This window comes from Oncorhynchus mykiss, chromosome 5 (genome assembly GCF_057628025.1).
Source record: "Oncorhynchus mykiss isolate SJ-2025 chromosome 5, ASM5762802v1, whole genome shotgun sequence".
Classification (NCBI taxonomy): Eukaryota; Metazoa; Chordata; class Actinopteri; order Salmoniformes; family Salmonidae; genus Oncorhynchus; species Oncorhynchus mykiss.
This window is the reverse complement of record NC_143026.1, coordinates 88,988,309-89,005,248: the sequence shown is the minus strand read 5'-3', so window position 1 is coordinate 89,005,248 and position 16,940 is coordinate 88,988,309. Positions and strand designations below refer to the sequence as shown.

Sequence of the window (16,940 nt, the reverse complement as noted above, 5' to 3'; positions counted from 1 at the left end):
GGAGGATGAGGAGAGAGGAAGATGGGTGGTATTATGATTATGGAAACATGTAGCATTTTCCCTATACACTTGTTTGGAAACCAATGGGATTTATTGGCTTTATCAGTTACAATTTCAAATGGGTTCTAGTGTAAATGGAAACAGCTAAGCAGTTTTTACTGAAATTGTACTTTTCAGGGACTGTTTATCAGGGACTGTTTACCCCTTTATCAGTTGTGTGCCAGCTAGGAGGTGAACAAAGTGGCACACACTGTTCCCAATGTATCGTGTATAGGGTGCCATCTCCATGGAGACAGCTGGGCTGGTTCATTCACAGTGCAGCACTATATGACCTACACTTAATTATATGCGTCTTGCAGGGGTATATTTTGGAAGAGTTCTGCTAGCAAAGTATGCTGCATATTCCAATACGTATTAAAGATTTTATATCGTTAGTAGCAACGGGTCTACATGTTATTTATTGGTCGGCTGGTGGCGGCACTGTTGTGTCTAGAGCTGGTTCTCTCGCACGTCAATCAAGCGGTAGGGGGCAGCTCCATAATGCGGATACAGGACGAGCGTATGGAACAGTTGGACAAGCGTGAACTGTGCGCTTTATAGATAAAAACTTGCACATGTAGACACCTGGCGTGCGTGTCTACTATGCGTCCACGTTCAAGATGCAATGGAATTGATAAACGCGCCTTTCTTTTAAATTGTAGTTGTCATGTAAACTAGCGGGTGAGAATGTTGAGAACAGTGCTGCAGACTCAAATTAGATTAGTTTATTGGATTGGCTGCAACAGATTATAGAGCTCCTGTTTCGAAGACGCGGTATACGAGAAAGACGCGTATTATCTAATAATTGTACCCTTGTGGACGTCGAAAAAAAATAAGGTAAGAGTCTTCGTTTTTGAGAAACAAGAATGTATGGGTATGAAGCTTGCTGTATAATTATGATGGCATGTTGTGTCAACAGAAGATTAAAAAGGAACACGCACGGTGGGAAATGGGCAGATCTGCTAAACCAATTGCGTAACACATTCTCAGAATTTAATTAGCATAAATCAAATACCAAAATGGGATGTGATATGACGTGTGTAAAGTGCCATGGCTGATCTAATGTATCTTGTAAACTGGTGAACAAAGGCGGATAAACATGCTGGCATTCGCTGTGTATTTGTCGCATCAGACGCTCGTTCAGTTTCCCATTCAGACCGGCAGTGCGCAGTCTGCGCACGCTCGGTTGTTTTCCATTCTAAGGAATGGAGTCCTAGAAAATGGAATGGTAGTAAAGACAAAAATGGTTCTGTGCACACCCCTATTGCATGATATTTCCTGAGATAATATTGTACATTCCTGGTTGAGGTTTTCAAAATAAGCTTGGATACTAAATATTTAATGAATTAAAAAAAAATAATAATTATACAACTAGATAAAGAATACATAGTCATTAAAATAATGTTCCAGACTACCTTTAGGGTGTCTTTTGTGTTTAATGTCACACCAACTGTGTTTGATTGGTTTTATGACCTACTTTTTTAATGATTTGTTTTCAAGACAAAGCTCCTATCCTATAGATTGTTTTGAAGATGTCAACCAGCGATAGGTCAAGTGAAGTGTTGCTTTCTATTGATTGGACCCTCCAGCTTACACCAGTCCATTGGAGGACAAGGAACAAATACTCAGCAGCATTTAGAAATGACTGTGTTTTTAGTAGCAAATAGACTTCTCTCTTGGTTGGTCAACTTGGCCTCTGGTTTAATACAGAACCTATTGCTTACGATATACGTGAATTTACAGCCTGAACACCAGATTTTAGCATCTTATTTAATACCAGTCTATTGCACCAAACTACATGGTGTGGTTAAGATAGTGGTCAGAAAATGGGGTAGTGATACCAGTGAGACCTTACAGGGCTGCTTTGACTCTGCCGGCGGGCTGCTTTGACTCTGCCGGCGGGCTGCTTTGACTCTGCCGGCGGGCTGCTTTGACTGCAGGCACAGAGGGAGCGAGCCTTGAGGAGGCCACTGAAGCTATCACTAACTGTATTCATTTATGTGAGGAGATGATTGTTCCTTCCAAAACTGTACATTTTATTTTCTAACAACAAACCCTGGATCACAAAGGACCTGAAAACAACTTTAAATGAAAAGAATAAAGCATTTACCACTGGCAACAAGGTTGAGGGTAAACTAATTCAATCCAAATAAAAAAATGCAGATGAAACAGGCTACAAGAGTGTACAAGGAGAAGAAGGAAAGGCTCTTTCAGGAGAAAACACTGGCAACCCTTAATAACACCCAAACTCTCCCCTTCTCCCCCCAGAAAAGACTGTGTTGACCTGCAGAGAATCTTAAGTTTTTATTGTAGATTTGACCAACATGACTTTGCAATTGAAAGGTCAGAGATCAGCTTTTCCCTATCTAACATGTCTCACACTGTTACACACAATTGTTCAGCTGCAACCAAAAGATGGTGAAGCTATGTTTAAAAGGACAAAACAAAGTAAAGCACCTGGGCCAGACAACATCAGCGTTCACCTACTTAATGTGTAACTCTGTGTTGTTGTTTTTGTCGCACTGCTTTGCTTTGTCTTGGCCAGGTCGCTGTTGTAAATGAGAACTTGTTCTCAACTGGCCCACCTGGTTAAATAAAGGTGAAATAAAAACAATAATGTGTGCCATAAGCAACTGGCAGGTGTTTTCTGTGAGCTCTTTAACCTCTCTCTGGCAGAACATTCCATCCCAATAATATGGAAATTGTCCACCATAAGCCCAGCACCTAAAAAAAGCAACCCTTCCTGCAACAATGACTACTGGCCTGTAGCATTAACCTTTTAGTGGTGAAGAGCGTTGAAAGGCTGGTTCTTCCCCAGCTACTAAAGGAAGTGTGCTCCTACACAGGCATGCTTCTGTTCTACTAGATGCATGGTATTTCTGTACAGGAAAAGTGGCATCCTTGATAACAAGATGTTGATAGATCCAACTTCTGAGTATGCTGCCACGTTAACGTGCCAGTCAGAACTAGGAAACTCAGAAATTTGCCACTTGCTAACATGGTTGAACGCGGCACGTCTATAACTACAACCATTTAGCAAGTCGGACATTTCTAAGTTCCAAATAGGACTTGAATGCGACAGCATCCTCAGAAGTTGGATCTATCAACACCTTGATATCAAGAATGCCAATGTTGCTGTACAGAAATACAATGCATCTTGCAGAACAGAAGGAAAGCCTGAAGTCACACCTCTTAGAAGGAGAGGGATTGTTGTTCATGTTTGTTGACCCTTAGCAGGCCTGAGACTGTCAACACTCTGAGGCCATAGTGACTTCTAATCCATCTGATGATGTATGGGCTTTCGTGGGCACCAATCCCTAAGCAGGGATGACAACCCTCTGGTCTGGGATTATGTAACACTGTCTTAACTACGCCATTGGCAGGAATGCTGTGTGTCGCTACTGCTAGCCTTGCAGATATTACTTGTCAATTTGTAGGGGTGACAACATTAGGATATCACTGATAGACCAAACTGAGATTTTGACCCCAATTGCTGACTCGGAAGGAAATTGTCTGGAGTTGCCAAAAAGTGTTCGCTCTTGTTCCTCAGTGGGTAGACAGTGGGGTGATTTGAATGTGTACAATAAGAATGTGTGATTTTTGCTATTTGTGGCCAGTTTCATGCATGTTATGCTGGGTACATCCTAAATAACAGCGTTATTGGTCAAGACAGTGGGTGGCAATTTGTCTGAACACTCGTTGCTGTAAGCGTATTATTCAGATAAGACCACATGAATGATGTCAACATCAGCTAAATTAATTAAATCGGGAACAGATCCACAGCATAGGAGTAGGAGTGATTCAAAATAAATAAAAAATCTGTGCCAAACCACAAAACAGCCAACGGTTGCAGTTTGTGGGATTAATGTAAGAGGTCCCACTCAGTGATTTGTCATTCAGATTGTTGTGACGAGACATATATCTGAGGGGGTTTCAGGCGCCACTGGAATTCTGAATAATATTAAAGCCATAGTATCTCTATCCCCAGTTATTATCTCTATCCCCAATTATTATGAACACTGAGGGAGACTGCTAGGAAAAGGAGGTGTGGTCTAGAGACAGTATTTTAGGCAGGAGGACGCTATGTTAATCTACAGTGCCTTCGGAAAGTAGTCACACCCCTTTGACTTATTGGGGGGAAAGTGTTACAGCCTGATTTGAAAATGTATTAAATTGAAACAAAATAATAATAATAATCACTGGCCTATACACAATACCTCAGGATGTCAAAGTGGAAGGATGTTTTTTGAAAATTTAACAATTTACTTCAAAGTAAAAGCTGAAATGTCTTGAGTCAATAAGTATTCAACCCCTTTGTTATGGCAAGAATAAATGTGTTCAGGAGTAAAAATGTGCTTAACAAGTCACAATTTAATAAAAAATATATATATTTCACCTTTATTAAACCAGGTAGGCCAGTTGAGAATAAGTTCTCATTTGCAACTGCGACCTGGCCAAGATAAAGAAAAGCAGTTTGACACCAACAACAACAGAGTTACACATGGAATAAACAAACATACAATCAATAATAAGTTGCATCGATTCACTTTGTGTGCAATAATAGTGTTTAACATGATTTTTGAATGACTACCTCCTCTCTGTACCCCACACATACAATTACCGGTAAGGTCCCTCAGTCGACCAGTGAATTTCAAATACAGATTCAACCACAAAGACCAGGGAGGTTTTCCAATGTCTCGCAAAGAAGGGCACCTATTGGTAGATGGGTAAAATTTTTAAAAAAGTAGACATTGAATGTCCCTTTGAGTATGGTGAAGTTATTATTTACACTTTGGATGGTGTATCAATACACCCAGTCACTACAAAGATACAGGCATCCTTCCTAACTCGTACAGAGTCGGAGAGGAAGGAAACCATGCAGTGATTTCACCATGAGGCCAATTGTGACTTTAAAACATTTTAATGGTTGTGGTTATCAGGATAAGGCAAGACCCAGATGCAGACCGTGTCGAAGTAACAATGTTTACTACAGCAACAGAGGCAAAGGTACAGGACGGCAGTCGGGCTCAGGGTCAGGCAGAGTGGTCGGCGGGTGGGTTCTGCATCAGGACAGGCAGGGGTCAACATTTTTTTTTTTTTAAAAGAGGCTGGGAGCTGACAGGACAAACGCTGGTAATCTAGACAAACAAGATGAACTGGCAACAGACAAACAGAAAACACAGGTATAAGTACACAGGGGATAATGGGGAAGATGGGTGACACCTGTAGGGGAGTGGAGACGAGCACAAAGACCGGTGAAACAGATCAGGGCGTGACAGTGGTAGGAGAAAACTGAGGATGGATCAACAACATTGTAGTTACTCCACAATACTAACCTAATTGACAGACTGAAAAGAAGGACACCTGTATGGAATAAAAATATTACAAAACATGCATCCTGTTTACAACAAGGCACTAAAGTCATACTGCAAAATAAAATTGGCAACGCAATTAACCTTTTGTCCTGAATACAAAGTGTTATGTTTGGGGCAAATCCAGTACAACACATTACTGAGTACCACTCTCCATATTTTCAAGCATTGTGGTGGCTGCATCATGTTATGGGTGTGCTTGTAATTGGTAAGGACTGGGGAGTTTTTCAGGATAAAAAATAAACGGAATGGAGCTAAGAATAGGCAGAATCCTAGAGGAAAACCTGTTTCAGTCTGCTTTCCATCAGACACTGAGAGATGAAGGACAATAACCTAAAACACAAGGCCAAATCTACACAGGAGTTGCTTACCAAGATGACAGTGAATGTTCCTGAGTGGCCGAGTTACAGTTTTGACTTAAATCTACTAGAACATCCTATGGCAAGACCTGAAAATGGTTGTCTAGCATTGATCAACAACCAATTTGACAGAGCTAGAAGAATTTTGAAAATAGTAGGCAGATGTTGCACAATCCAGGTGTGGTAGCTCATAGAGACTTACCCAGAAAGACTCACATCTGTCATCGCTGCTTCTACAAAGTATTGACTCAGGAGTGTGAATACTTATGTAAATGAGATATTTATGTATTTTATTTCAATAAGTGTGCAACAATTGAGAAAATATATTTAATCCATTTTGAATTCAGGGTGTAACACACCAAAGTGTAGAATAAGTCAAGGGGTGTGAATACTTACTGAAGGTACTGTATATTCTACCTCGACCTGACATGACTACTTATTAACAGTAAGGTGTATGGTCTGTGATAGATATATAATAAGCTATTAAATATGTACTCGTATATAATAACTTATTACGTCTTTAACACAGTATAGGTGTTTACGTTATGGCCTTTCCGAACATACACTGAGAGAAAACGGAGGGCAACACCACAGTAGTCAAGGACAGGGACACGTTTGCTAGGATGTTCAAACCTGATGTGTCTGACATCAAGGCCTACAGATATCACAAAACACATAATAGCACTGTGTGGGAAGTGGAAGTATGCAATAAAGAGAGGGGAAAAGAGGAGAGGAAGGATATGTGAAATGTTTTACTATAATCCTCCTAATCCAACCACAGTGACCAGTAGGGCTGAGGTTGAACAGTCTGTATTTGCACAATGAGCACTCGGCATAGACGTCTAGTTTTGATTCACATTCGGTTGAGTTGTCAACTAACGTGAATTCAACTTGAAATGAACAAATCATTTCACCATGTCATTGGATTTAGGTTCAAAGTTGGGTGGGGAAAAAACGATGTGTAGGTGACGTGCATGTGTGAATGCATGTAATCTTCTCTTCATTCAGAGTAGTCCCACTCCCCCAAAAACTTCTTCTGGAAGACACCGAGTGTACCCATTGTCACACTGTAGCCGGCTTTAACTCAACCATGGGCTATTGCTGTCCTTTTCTATGAATACCCATAAGGCCTTGCTAGAGGAAGAAGCTTCATATAAGAGCCTACAATAAGCCACGCCTGAAGGAAGATTGACAAGCTTTAACTAGTCACCGACGTGTCTACGGAGTCACTCTTCCATCGCTGAGATATTGTGTGTTCATTATTCTGCGGTACTTAGACTAACCTTGCCTCTGGAAGGCTTTAGAATAGGGATTATCCTACTAGCGTGTGTGTGTAGTAAAACAGCAGACATTATTATTACCCTCATGAGTCATATGCAATAGATGTTTATGTGTGTGTGTGTTTTTGTGTGTGTGTGTGTGTGTGTCTGTGCGTGTGTGTGTGTGTGTGTGTGTGTGTGTGTGTGTGTGTGTGTGTTTCCCTCCAAGGGCAGCCATGTTGACCACCTTAATGGACGGCCTCCTCTGCTGCCTGACAGGGAAGTCGGCCAACGTCGTGGTTCCCATAGAAACCTCGGAAGCCGCCGATGGCTACGAGTTCGTGGAGGTCAAACCGGGCCGTGTCTTGAGGGTCCGACACATCATCCCGGAGCGGGAGGTGGTGGACGAGCCCAGGGGCCCTGGGGGAAGCGTCCACCGTAAGAGGAAGATCACAGTGTACCGTAATGGGCAGCTACTGATAGAGGACCTGGGCGACGCGGCGAGACAGGAGCTGTTACACGCTCAGAACGGAGACACACAACCCAACTGTACCGTAGAGGTGGAGCTCGCAGACCCATCGTCCAATCCAACTCCCACCGCTGACCCCAAAGCGGACAAGACCGGGTCAGTGGTTGGAACAGGGGGAGCGGCGACATCTCCAGCCCCGACCCTCGGATCAGCCCCAGATCTGACCCAGCAGCCCCGGAAGCGGCGGCGGAAGCCCAAACGCACAGTGGTGATTGACAGCGAGAGGAAGATCACATCGTGTAAGGGGACACACGCAGACGTGGCAGTGTTCTTCGTGCACGGCGTGGGCGGTTCCCTCGACATCTGGGGCAGCCAGATGGACTTCTTCTCCCGTCTGGGCTATGAGGTCATCGCGCCTGACCTGGCGGGTCACGGGGCGAGCTCGGCACCTCAGATCGCGGCAGCGTACACGTTCTACGCCCTGGCTGAGGACATGAGGGCCATCTTTAAGAGATACGCACGGAAGAGGAACATCCTCATTGGACACTCCTATGGGTGAGAAGACTGAAGTGTGTTCGCTACAGACACTACATAATGAACACTACATAATGAACACTACATAATGAACGCCAGATAATGAACGCCAGATAATGAACGCCACATAATGAATGCCAGATAATGTCTCTGTCTTTTGATCTCCCAGAATGATATCTGATTACCATTTCTCTTTCCTCTCTCTCTCTCTGTCTGTAGTGTGTCGTTCTGTACGTTCCTGGCCCATGAGTACCCAGACCAGGTCCACAAGGTAGTGATGATAAACGGAGGAGGTCCCACAGCGCTGGAGCCCAGCCTCTGTTCCATCTTCAACCTGCCCACCTGTGTGCTGCACTGCCTGTCCCCCTGCCTGGCCTGGAGCTTCCTCAAGTAACACACCGTGTGTGTGTGTGCGCGCGTGTGCCTGTGCCTTCCCTCCCAGTCATTCACATTCCATTCAGCCGACTCAATGCTACATGATACTTTTTGCCCTATACACATCATGAGTTTGCTACAACCTAGCCTACAAATTAAAGCTTATAATGTAGGTGCACAGGTCGAGAGACAAATTGGAGCAATTAAGGTGACAGACAGTGACACATTCAATACCGCCCTGCACACTTTTGCCTTCATCTAGCTGATCTGGGGTGTAACCTTTTAGTCCAAACAGTTGCAAAACGATTTGCAAATAAAATGAATCAGTTAGGTCCCTCCCCATTTCATTCCTTTGAATATTTTTTTTGCTACAGAATCTGCAGAATGCCCCAGTGGCGCAGTGGTCTAAGGCACTGCATCGCAGTGCTAGCTGTGCCACTAGAGATCCTGGTTCGTGTCCAGGCTCTGTCGCAGCCGGCTGTGACCGGGAGACCCATGGGACAGTGCACAATTGTCCCAGCATCGTCTGGGTTAGGGGAGGGTTTGGCCGGCAGGGATGTTCTTGTCCCATCGCGCACTAGCAACTCTTGTGGCAGGCCGGGCGCAATGCCCTATGGGAGTTCAGTGATGGGACAAGACTGTAACTACCAATCGGATACCATGAAAAAGGGGTAAAAAATAAATAAATGTTAAAACAATAATGAATCTGCGGGATGAATACACCCCTGATCACACGCAGTTCACATTCATAGCGACCACATACAGCATCATCATATCCACATGCTCTCCTCTCATCTTTTCCCTTCACTTGTGGACTTCAGTGCACAATATAACAGTTGTCTGTGATCCGGTGCAAAAACCTCTCCAAGCCAAACCGTCATACCATATCCACTAACCCAGGGCTACCAACTTTTGAAGAAATCATGGAGTGAGATTTGCTATGCGAATTTCACTGACCCCTGGCACAACCCCTAGACGGAGGTCTGGGGTCCTTCCCCAGGAAAACATTAGTTTTCTAGCTAATTTCCGTATTTTGACACGTTTTAGGTCTATGACCAGGGTGGAAAATAGAAATACATTTTCTCTCTTTGTTTCCCAAGAGCTGGATGTTTAAAAATGTTCTAGTTATAACAATTAATTTCTCAAAATCACCCAGCCTTCAAGAAAAATCGAATGGATCGATATTCAGATGGTTTATGCCTACTAGTTGAAGATCGTTGCCATCATCTTGTGATCAAAATGATCTCTGCCTAGCATGTGCACAATACTAAAATGTCAACAATGATATTTTTTTTATGTCTTATTCAAAACTGATCATGAATAGCTGCAAAAATACATAGCCTCATATAATTCATTTTCAAAGACACAAGTAGACATTTCAGATTTCAAATATGTGATGACACTGGAAAAATTTGGAAGAGGTGGATTAACAGTAGTGTTATTGCTGACAAGCACACTAATTACCCTATATTGTAGACAATTATTAAGGATGGGAATTCCACTATTCAGACTAAATAAAGTAAATAGATAATAAAATCTTCTTTGGACAAGATGACCCTAAACCCTACCCCCCCCCCCCCCCCCCCCCAGAATTTAACACTTTTGGGTTCTAAATCTGTTTGGCATAATCAATTTCATAGTTACGCATCAGGTAACCCGACAAACTTCCCTGATAAAACATGCCGTAGGTCTGTCTGCTGCCTTTTCGTTGTCACGGTCGAAATACCAATCACCAAATGAGGAGACCAATGCAAGTGATGATTAAATCGACTTTAGTACATGCTGTCAAAGGGCTGCATTCTGCAATAGGGACGGGAGTAACAGCAACCTCATTTTGTTGATAACATTGTACCTAAAACAGCTCTACCCATGCTGCGCTTTTTACAGTTTTATAAACTCGGCGGGGAGAACGTTATCTTTCCATTCAGCATTTTGGAGCGTTTCTTTAAAATGTGCATCCAATCCACTTGATTCCTTACATAACTAGACCTATCATATGCTTCAATGTGTCGCGGTTCACAGTGCTGTGACAGGACAATGAAACCGGATCCGCTCGCGATGTTACTTTGCAGGCTCAGGCGCTCCGATTTCAGAACACCATGGAGGCAGCACAGTTAAAAAGCTAACGCGCTGACTTATAAGAAAAATGAAAACAGCACTTTTCTATGCGGGGGATAAAACTATATATACAAAAGTATTTGGACACATTTTCAAATTAGTGTATTCAGCTATTTCAGCCACACCCGGTGCTGACAGGTGTATAAAATAGACAAACATTGGCAGTAGAATGGCCTAACTGAAGTGCTCACATTTATGCCCTGCTAGAGTTGCCTCGATCTACTGTTAGTGCTGTTTTTGTGTAGTGGAAACCTCCTAGGATCAACAACGGCTCAGCTGCGAAGTGGTAAGCCACACAAACTCACAGAACGGGACCGCGTAAAAAATCTTCTGTCCTTGGTTGCAACGCTCACTACCGAGTTCCAAACTGCCTCTGGAAGCAATGTCAGCGCAAGAACTGTGTCCATGGCGCCGAACAGCCGCACTCAAGCCTAACATCACCGTGCGCAATCTAGCGTTGGCTGGAGTTGTGTAAAGATCTCAGCCATTGGACTCTGAAACAGTGGAATCGCGTTCTCTGGATTGATAAATCACACTTCACCATCTGGTAGTCCGACAGATGATTCTGGGTTTGGCAGATGCCAGGAGAACGTTTCCTGACCGAATGCATAGTGACAACAAAAATTTAGTGGAGGAGGAATAATGGTCTGGGGCTGTTTTTCAAGGTTCGGGCTAGGCCCCCTTAGTTCGCTACAGCATACAATGACATTCTAGACTTTTTAGAATTCTGTGCTTCCAACTTTGTGGCAACAGTTTGAGGAAGGCCCTTTCCTCTTTCAGCATGACAATGCCCCCGTGAATAAAGCGAGGTCCGTACCGAAATGGTTTGTTGAGATTGGCGTGGAAGAACTTGACTGGCCTGCACAGAGCCCTGACCTCAACCCCATCGAACACCTTTGGGATGAATTGGAACGCCGACTTCGAGTCAGGCCTAATCGCCCAAAATCAGTGCCTGACCTCACTAATGCTCTTATAGCTGAATGGAAGCAAGTCTCATCAGCAATATTCCAACAGCTAGTGGAGGCTGTTGTAGCAGCAAAAGGGGGGATCAACTCCATATTAATGCCCATGATTATGTAATGATATGTTTGACAAGCAGGTGTCCATATACTTTTGGTCATGTAGTGTATATAAGAGGTGTGGCATGTCAGGAGGGTCAAATGTGTGAGAGTTGGCAGCTCTGGCTAACCGCTACATTGTTGTCACAATGTTAACGTTATAGTTCATTCAAACTTCTTCGGGATCAGTGTCCCTTCCACAGGATGGTTGAGCTAACATTGGCTAATGCGATTAGCATGAGGTTGTAATTAACAAGAACATTTCCCAACATTTCCCATATCTGATTTTGGCAGAAAGCTTACATTCTTGTTAATCTAACTGCTTTGTCCAATTTACAGTAGCTATTACAGTGAAATAATACCATGCTATTGTTTGAGGAGAGTGCACAGTTTTGAACACGAAATGTTATTAATAAACAAATTAGGCACATTTAGGCAGTCTTGATACAACATTTTGAACAGAAATGCAATGGTTCATTGGATTTGTCTAAAACCTTGCACATAGACTGCTGCCATCTAGTGGCCAATATCTAAATTTCAGCTGGGCTGGAATAATACATTATGGCCTTTCTCTTGCTTTTCAAAAATGATGGTACAAAAAAAATACAAAAGAACAGTTGTATTTTTTTATATTATCTTTTACCAGATCTATTGTGTTATATTCTCCTACATTCATTTCACATTTCCACAAACTTCAAAGTGTTTCCTTTCAAATGGAACCAATAATATGCATATCCTTGCCTTAGGGTCTGAGTTACAGGCAGTTAGATTTGGGCATGTCATTTTAGGCAAAAATTGAAAAAAAAGGGGAGGATCCTTTTAACAAACTAGAACTGATGCGTTAGTAAACCCACAATCCAATACATGTGTACAATCACGCAGTGTAGTGTACAGCAAGCAGTTACCCCGGTGGCAATACTTTTATAAACCCGAAAGCTTACCTTGACTTGCAGTGTTGGATAGCCTTAGCCAGCTAGCTAACATAAATAGCATTCCACTCTGTTTGAGGCAGGTTGTTGAGTAGGCTAAATTAGCTGCATTAGCTAGCTAAGTAAGTGAAAAGTAAACTCAGAAGAAAAAATACAAAAACATCTCTCTCTCTCTCAAAATGTATTTGTTCAAAAGTGTTCAACTATTGTCTTTCAAAGTGCTAGCTAGCTGTAGCTTATGCTTTCAGTACCGAATGAATTATCTGATCCTTTGATTGGGTGGACAACATGTCAGTTCATACAGAGCACAAGCTCTGATAGGTTGGAGGATGAAAGTTGTCATAATTACTGTGTAAGTCTATGGATAGGGTTGAGAACCATGGTTTTGTATTGAAGTCAATGTAGCAGGGAAAATAGCTGTCCTCCGGCTACACCATGGTGCTACCCTACAGAGTGCTGTTGAGGCTACTGTAGACCATTGCAAAAAAAGTGTGTTTTAATCAGTTATTTGGTGACATTTATTTTGTAAAGTTTTATCTGAAAAGGATAACTTTTTAAAATGGCATTTACCAAGTAGGATGGTCCCATCCTCCTCTGAGGAGCCTCCTCTGCTCCCAGGCCTACTTCAATACAGTCAAACTTCTGTACAAAAAGCTTTCAGACTACTTACTGTATGTTGTTCAAGTATGATTTCTTATGCTCCTCCACTCTCTCTCCTCTTCCTCTCCTCTGCCTCTGCGTCCAGGGCTGGGTTTGCCCGTCAGGGTGCGAAGGAGAAACAGCTGTTGAAAGACAACAATGCCTTCAACGTGTCCTCCTTCGTGCTGCGTGCCATGATGAGTGGTCAGTACTGGCCAGAGGGCGACGAGGTTTATCATGCAGAGATCCCAGTGCCCATCCTGCTGGTGCACGGCATGTACGACAAGTTTGTTCCCATAGAGGAAGATCAACGCATGGCGGAGGTGAGCGGGAAACCTTAACGCCAACTCTAACCCTACCTTTAAACCTAACTCTGAGCCTAGTTTTAAACCTAACTTTAAAGCTAACTCTATGCCTAGCTTTAAAACCTAATCTAACCTCCCTGCCTCCGCTCAGATCCTGTTGCTGGCCTTCCTGAAGATAATCAACGAGGGCAGTCACATGGTGATGATGGAGTGTCCCGAGAGTGTCAACACCCTCCTGCACGAGTTCTTCCTCTGGGAGCCTGACTCCCCGCCCAAATCTAAGCCCTGCTCCGAAATCGCCACCAAGAGACCCGAAACTGCCAAGATCCCCACCGCATCCAACGGAGGAGCAACGCCAGAAAGCAAAGCCAAGACCAAGTAACCCAGAGGGGGATGTGTGGTATTAACTCCAGTCAAAGCAGACACAGACAGTGTCCGAACATTGCTGGTTGTCCTAGGCTATGTCTCCTAAGGTGCAGGGAGCTGGTTTGAACTGGTCTGGGCTGGTTTTAAACTGGTCTGAGCTGGTTTGAGGTGGGATTTGAGGAGGTGGAACACAGCACACAGGGTCAGACGGGCCCATTTTTGGGTCTGAGCCACAAAAGAAAGGAAGGGCAGGAGAGCTGGCAGGTATGGACGGACAGAGTGACGTATCAGAGTACAACAAGGGGGAGGTCTATTGTATTGTTCCTGGTCCTGTTCTGATTAACTGGTCCCTGGCTGGGACTGGAGACAGGTGGGAGTGAACATTTTTGAGAAGCTCTGAAGAGGTGCTGAGTTGGAGAGGATGGTCATGGTGAATCTGGTAATGGTTTTGGTTTTGGTTGTGTGTTGCTGCTTTGTGGTACCAGTACCCAGATCTAGACTCAGTCCCATGTGATGGCTTGTCAGTTGCCCAACCGCGTGGAAATGTCAGAGCATGGGTGGATCAGAGAGGGAAAAATTATATATTCAACGGGATCAAGTGACACAGAGAACGTTGATAGCCAAGAAGACTGCTTGTTAGGCCCAGATTCAGTCAGTTCCAGCGCTAACCGGCCCAAACGGACAACTGCTGCATAGCTGTTTCATTGTTTTTGTTTAGGCGATATCGGAGGTGTCTCTGCGTTGGAACTGTCAAATCTGTGAGCAGCTGCTCTCGTCGTCATAGTCACAAAACCACACCCGTTCTTAAATCCCCCCCTGCATTAGGAGGTTCAGAAATAACGAGGATTTCTATCAGCCTTAGAGGTGTAGATTACAACACATTCCTGTGTTCCAACTTGTAACAAGGCTGCATGGGGTTATTACTAATCCAACTCGGCACATCCAATGGCAATGTCCACGATGGGTAGAACGCCAGGAGCCGCTTGCTGATTCGACAGCTCCAACGCTGTTACATCTCCGACAGGCAGAACTGATCTGAATCTAGCCCCCTATACTACTCACGCCAACGGGTAGACAGAAACCCCAGAACTAACTTCTGTTTCCTTACAGTACTTCTGCACATGGGGGTTAAATATTATGTATGACGATCAACGGTGCTTTTTGAGAACTAGCCTACTACATTTTATTTATGCAGCATTCATACAGTATTTAAAAGCACTTCCCCGTCAGAAGGATTACAACAGGCAGGCTAACTATGTTATGCTATATCTAAAGATGCACAATAACAACTTTGAGGGACTGGAGTAAGACCCATGTTTGACTGTCCTACAAAGTTTCCTTGTGTATTTTATGGGGGAAACAAATATGTTTCCTTATTAGCTGCAGGTTACCTAGGAAACACACAGGGGCAGATGTGTGTTTTGGACCCCTTTAAGAAGGAGAATTGTACTGAATTCTAGCGTTATATTTCTCACCAAAACTATGCTAAACAATTATGATTGTTTGCCTGTTTTCCAGGTAGAAGTGAAATAAGCTCTGAAAATGATATTGCTACACCAAAAATTGCTTACAACCTGAGAATTCTTCAGTGCCACATAGCCGGTTTTCTCTGTGGTGTAACTAGCATCCCACTGATAAGTGTCACAAAGACTGTGTTGAATAACAGTGTATTAAATACTGAATCCATCCCTAGCACTGATGATCTGCACTGCAGCGCTCTAGAAATGTAAAGGCAATGTTCCCACATTCATGGTAAACACTGCATATGTCGGTTCAATTGGAAATGACCTTCCAATTTAAGTTGAGCCACAGCGCGGATCTTCAGCACCACGGATTGAATTAACCCCTTACTCTTTAGCTAGGTGTGCACCAGTGGAGGCTGCCAAGGGGAGGACGGCTCATAAGAATGTCTGGAATGGAGCGAATGGAATGGCATCAGACACCTGAAAACCATGGAAGCCATGTGTTTGATACCATTCCACCAATTCCGCTCCATCCATTACCAAGAGCCCGTCCTCCCCAATTAAAGTGACACCAACCTCCACTGAATGATGCCCTTCACCTGTATTCCACAGGACAGGCGGTGTCAGGTTGATCTCCTGTCCAATAAGACTGTTACTCAAACTATTTGGTTTAACTCTGGTCTTAGCACTGCAACAGTCCTCTGTTACTGTTGGTTATGGAAAAGTCAGTGTCAGTGGAGGCTGCTGAGGGGAGGACGGCTTATAATAACGGCTGGAACAGAGCGAATGGAATGTCATCAAACACCTGGAAACCATGGAAACCATGTCATTGTTGTATTTAATACCGTTCCACTGATTCCGCTCCAGTTATTACCACGAGCCCATCCTCCTCAATTAAGGTGCCACCAACCTCCTGTGGTCAGTAGGTCACCCACGAACAACAATATGCATTTTGAAAACATAACACTTAACAGGGCCGTGAGTATACTTTTGATAAAAAAATGCAACTTTTACAAGCAAATAATGATGCTTATATAGGTATTGATGCTGAAAAAAATGAGTGAACAGGAGTGAATTAAATTGAGAATTGAGTTCTCGCTAGTCAGATGGGTTTAGCTTTATGATCCTCAGTCGTGTTCCCAGTGGAACATCACTAAGTATTTTAAATCTGAATGGTCCTGAATCTGTGTCAACTATCAGTTTCACATTTGTGCCCTTGTGCTTCTTAAATGTGTCACTGTGTTCGCCTTTGATATTGATTGCAGCAATGAAGTGCTGGAAGAATGTTCAGTTCACCAAAAATAAAATATGAGGAATATTATACCATGCAATCATTTTTAAATGTTTTTAAAGCTAGGTGTGTTACAAATATATTTTCTGTGTTAAAATCACATGCAGTTTCAAGCTACAAGTAGCGAGTATTTGCACTATGTACTGTGCTTAACATTAGAATGACCGAGACTTGCCTTCAGTACATACAGTGGAAAGCTGACAAGTGGATACTGTCTACTCATCCCAAGGAAGTGTCCTGTACTTGGGCGACACCTTGTGTCTGGCCTGAGTATTGCAGTTTGAAGAAACACTGGGTTTACCCACCCTAATTCAGTTACGTCACATAGATGTCCACGTTAGGAATACAAAATTATACCATTAAA

The 16,940-nt window shown here is 43.3% G+C and overlaps 1 protein-coding gene across 1 annotated transcript; it reads left to right on the top strand.

Annotated features, from left to right (window-relative positions):
- The first annotated feature begins 497 nt into the window (after nucleotides 1-497).
- abhd8b (abhydrolase domain containing 8b) lies at nucleotides 498-16,606 on the top strand. The gene is made up of 5 exons (XM_090236262.1): nucleotides 498-876; nucleotides 7,259-8,053; nucleotides 8,252-8,422; nucleotides 13,258-13,474; nucleotides 13,608-16,606. The coding sequence occupies exons 2-5, from the start codon at nucleotides 7,266-7,268 to the stop codon at nucleotides 13,836-13,838; spliced, it is 1,407 nt and encodes a 468-aa protein (XP_090092388.1). The 5' UTR covers nucleotides 498-876; nucleotides 7,259-7,265; the 3' UTR covers nucleotides 13,839-16,606.
- The last annotated feature ends 334 nt before the right edge of the window (nucleotides 16,607-16,940 follow it).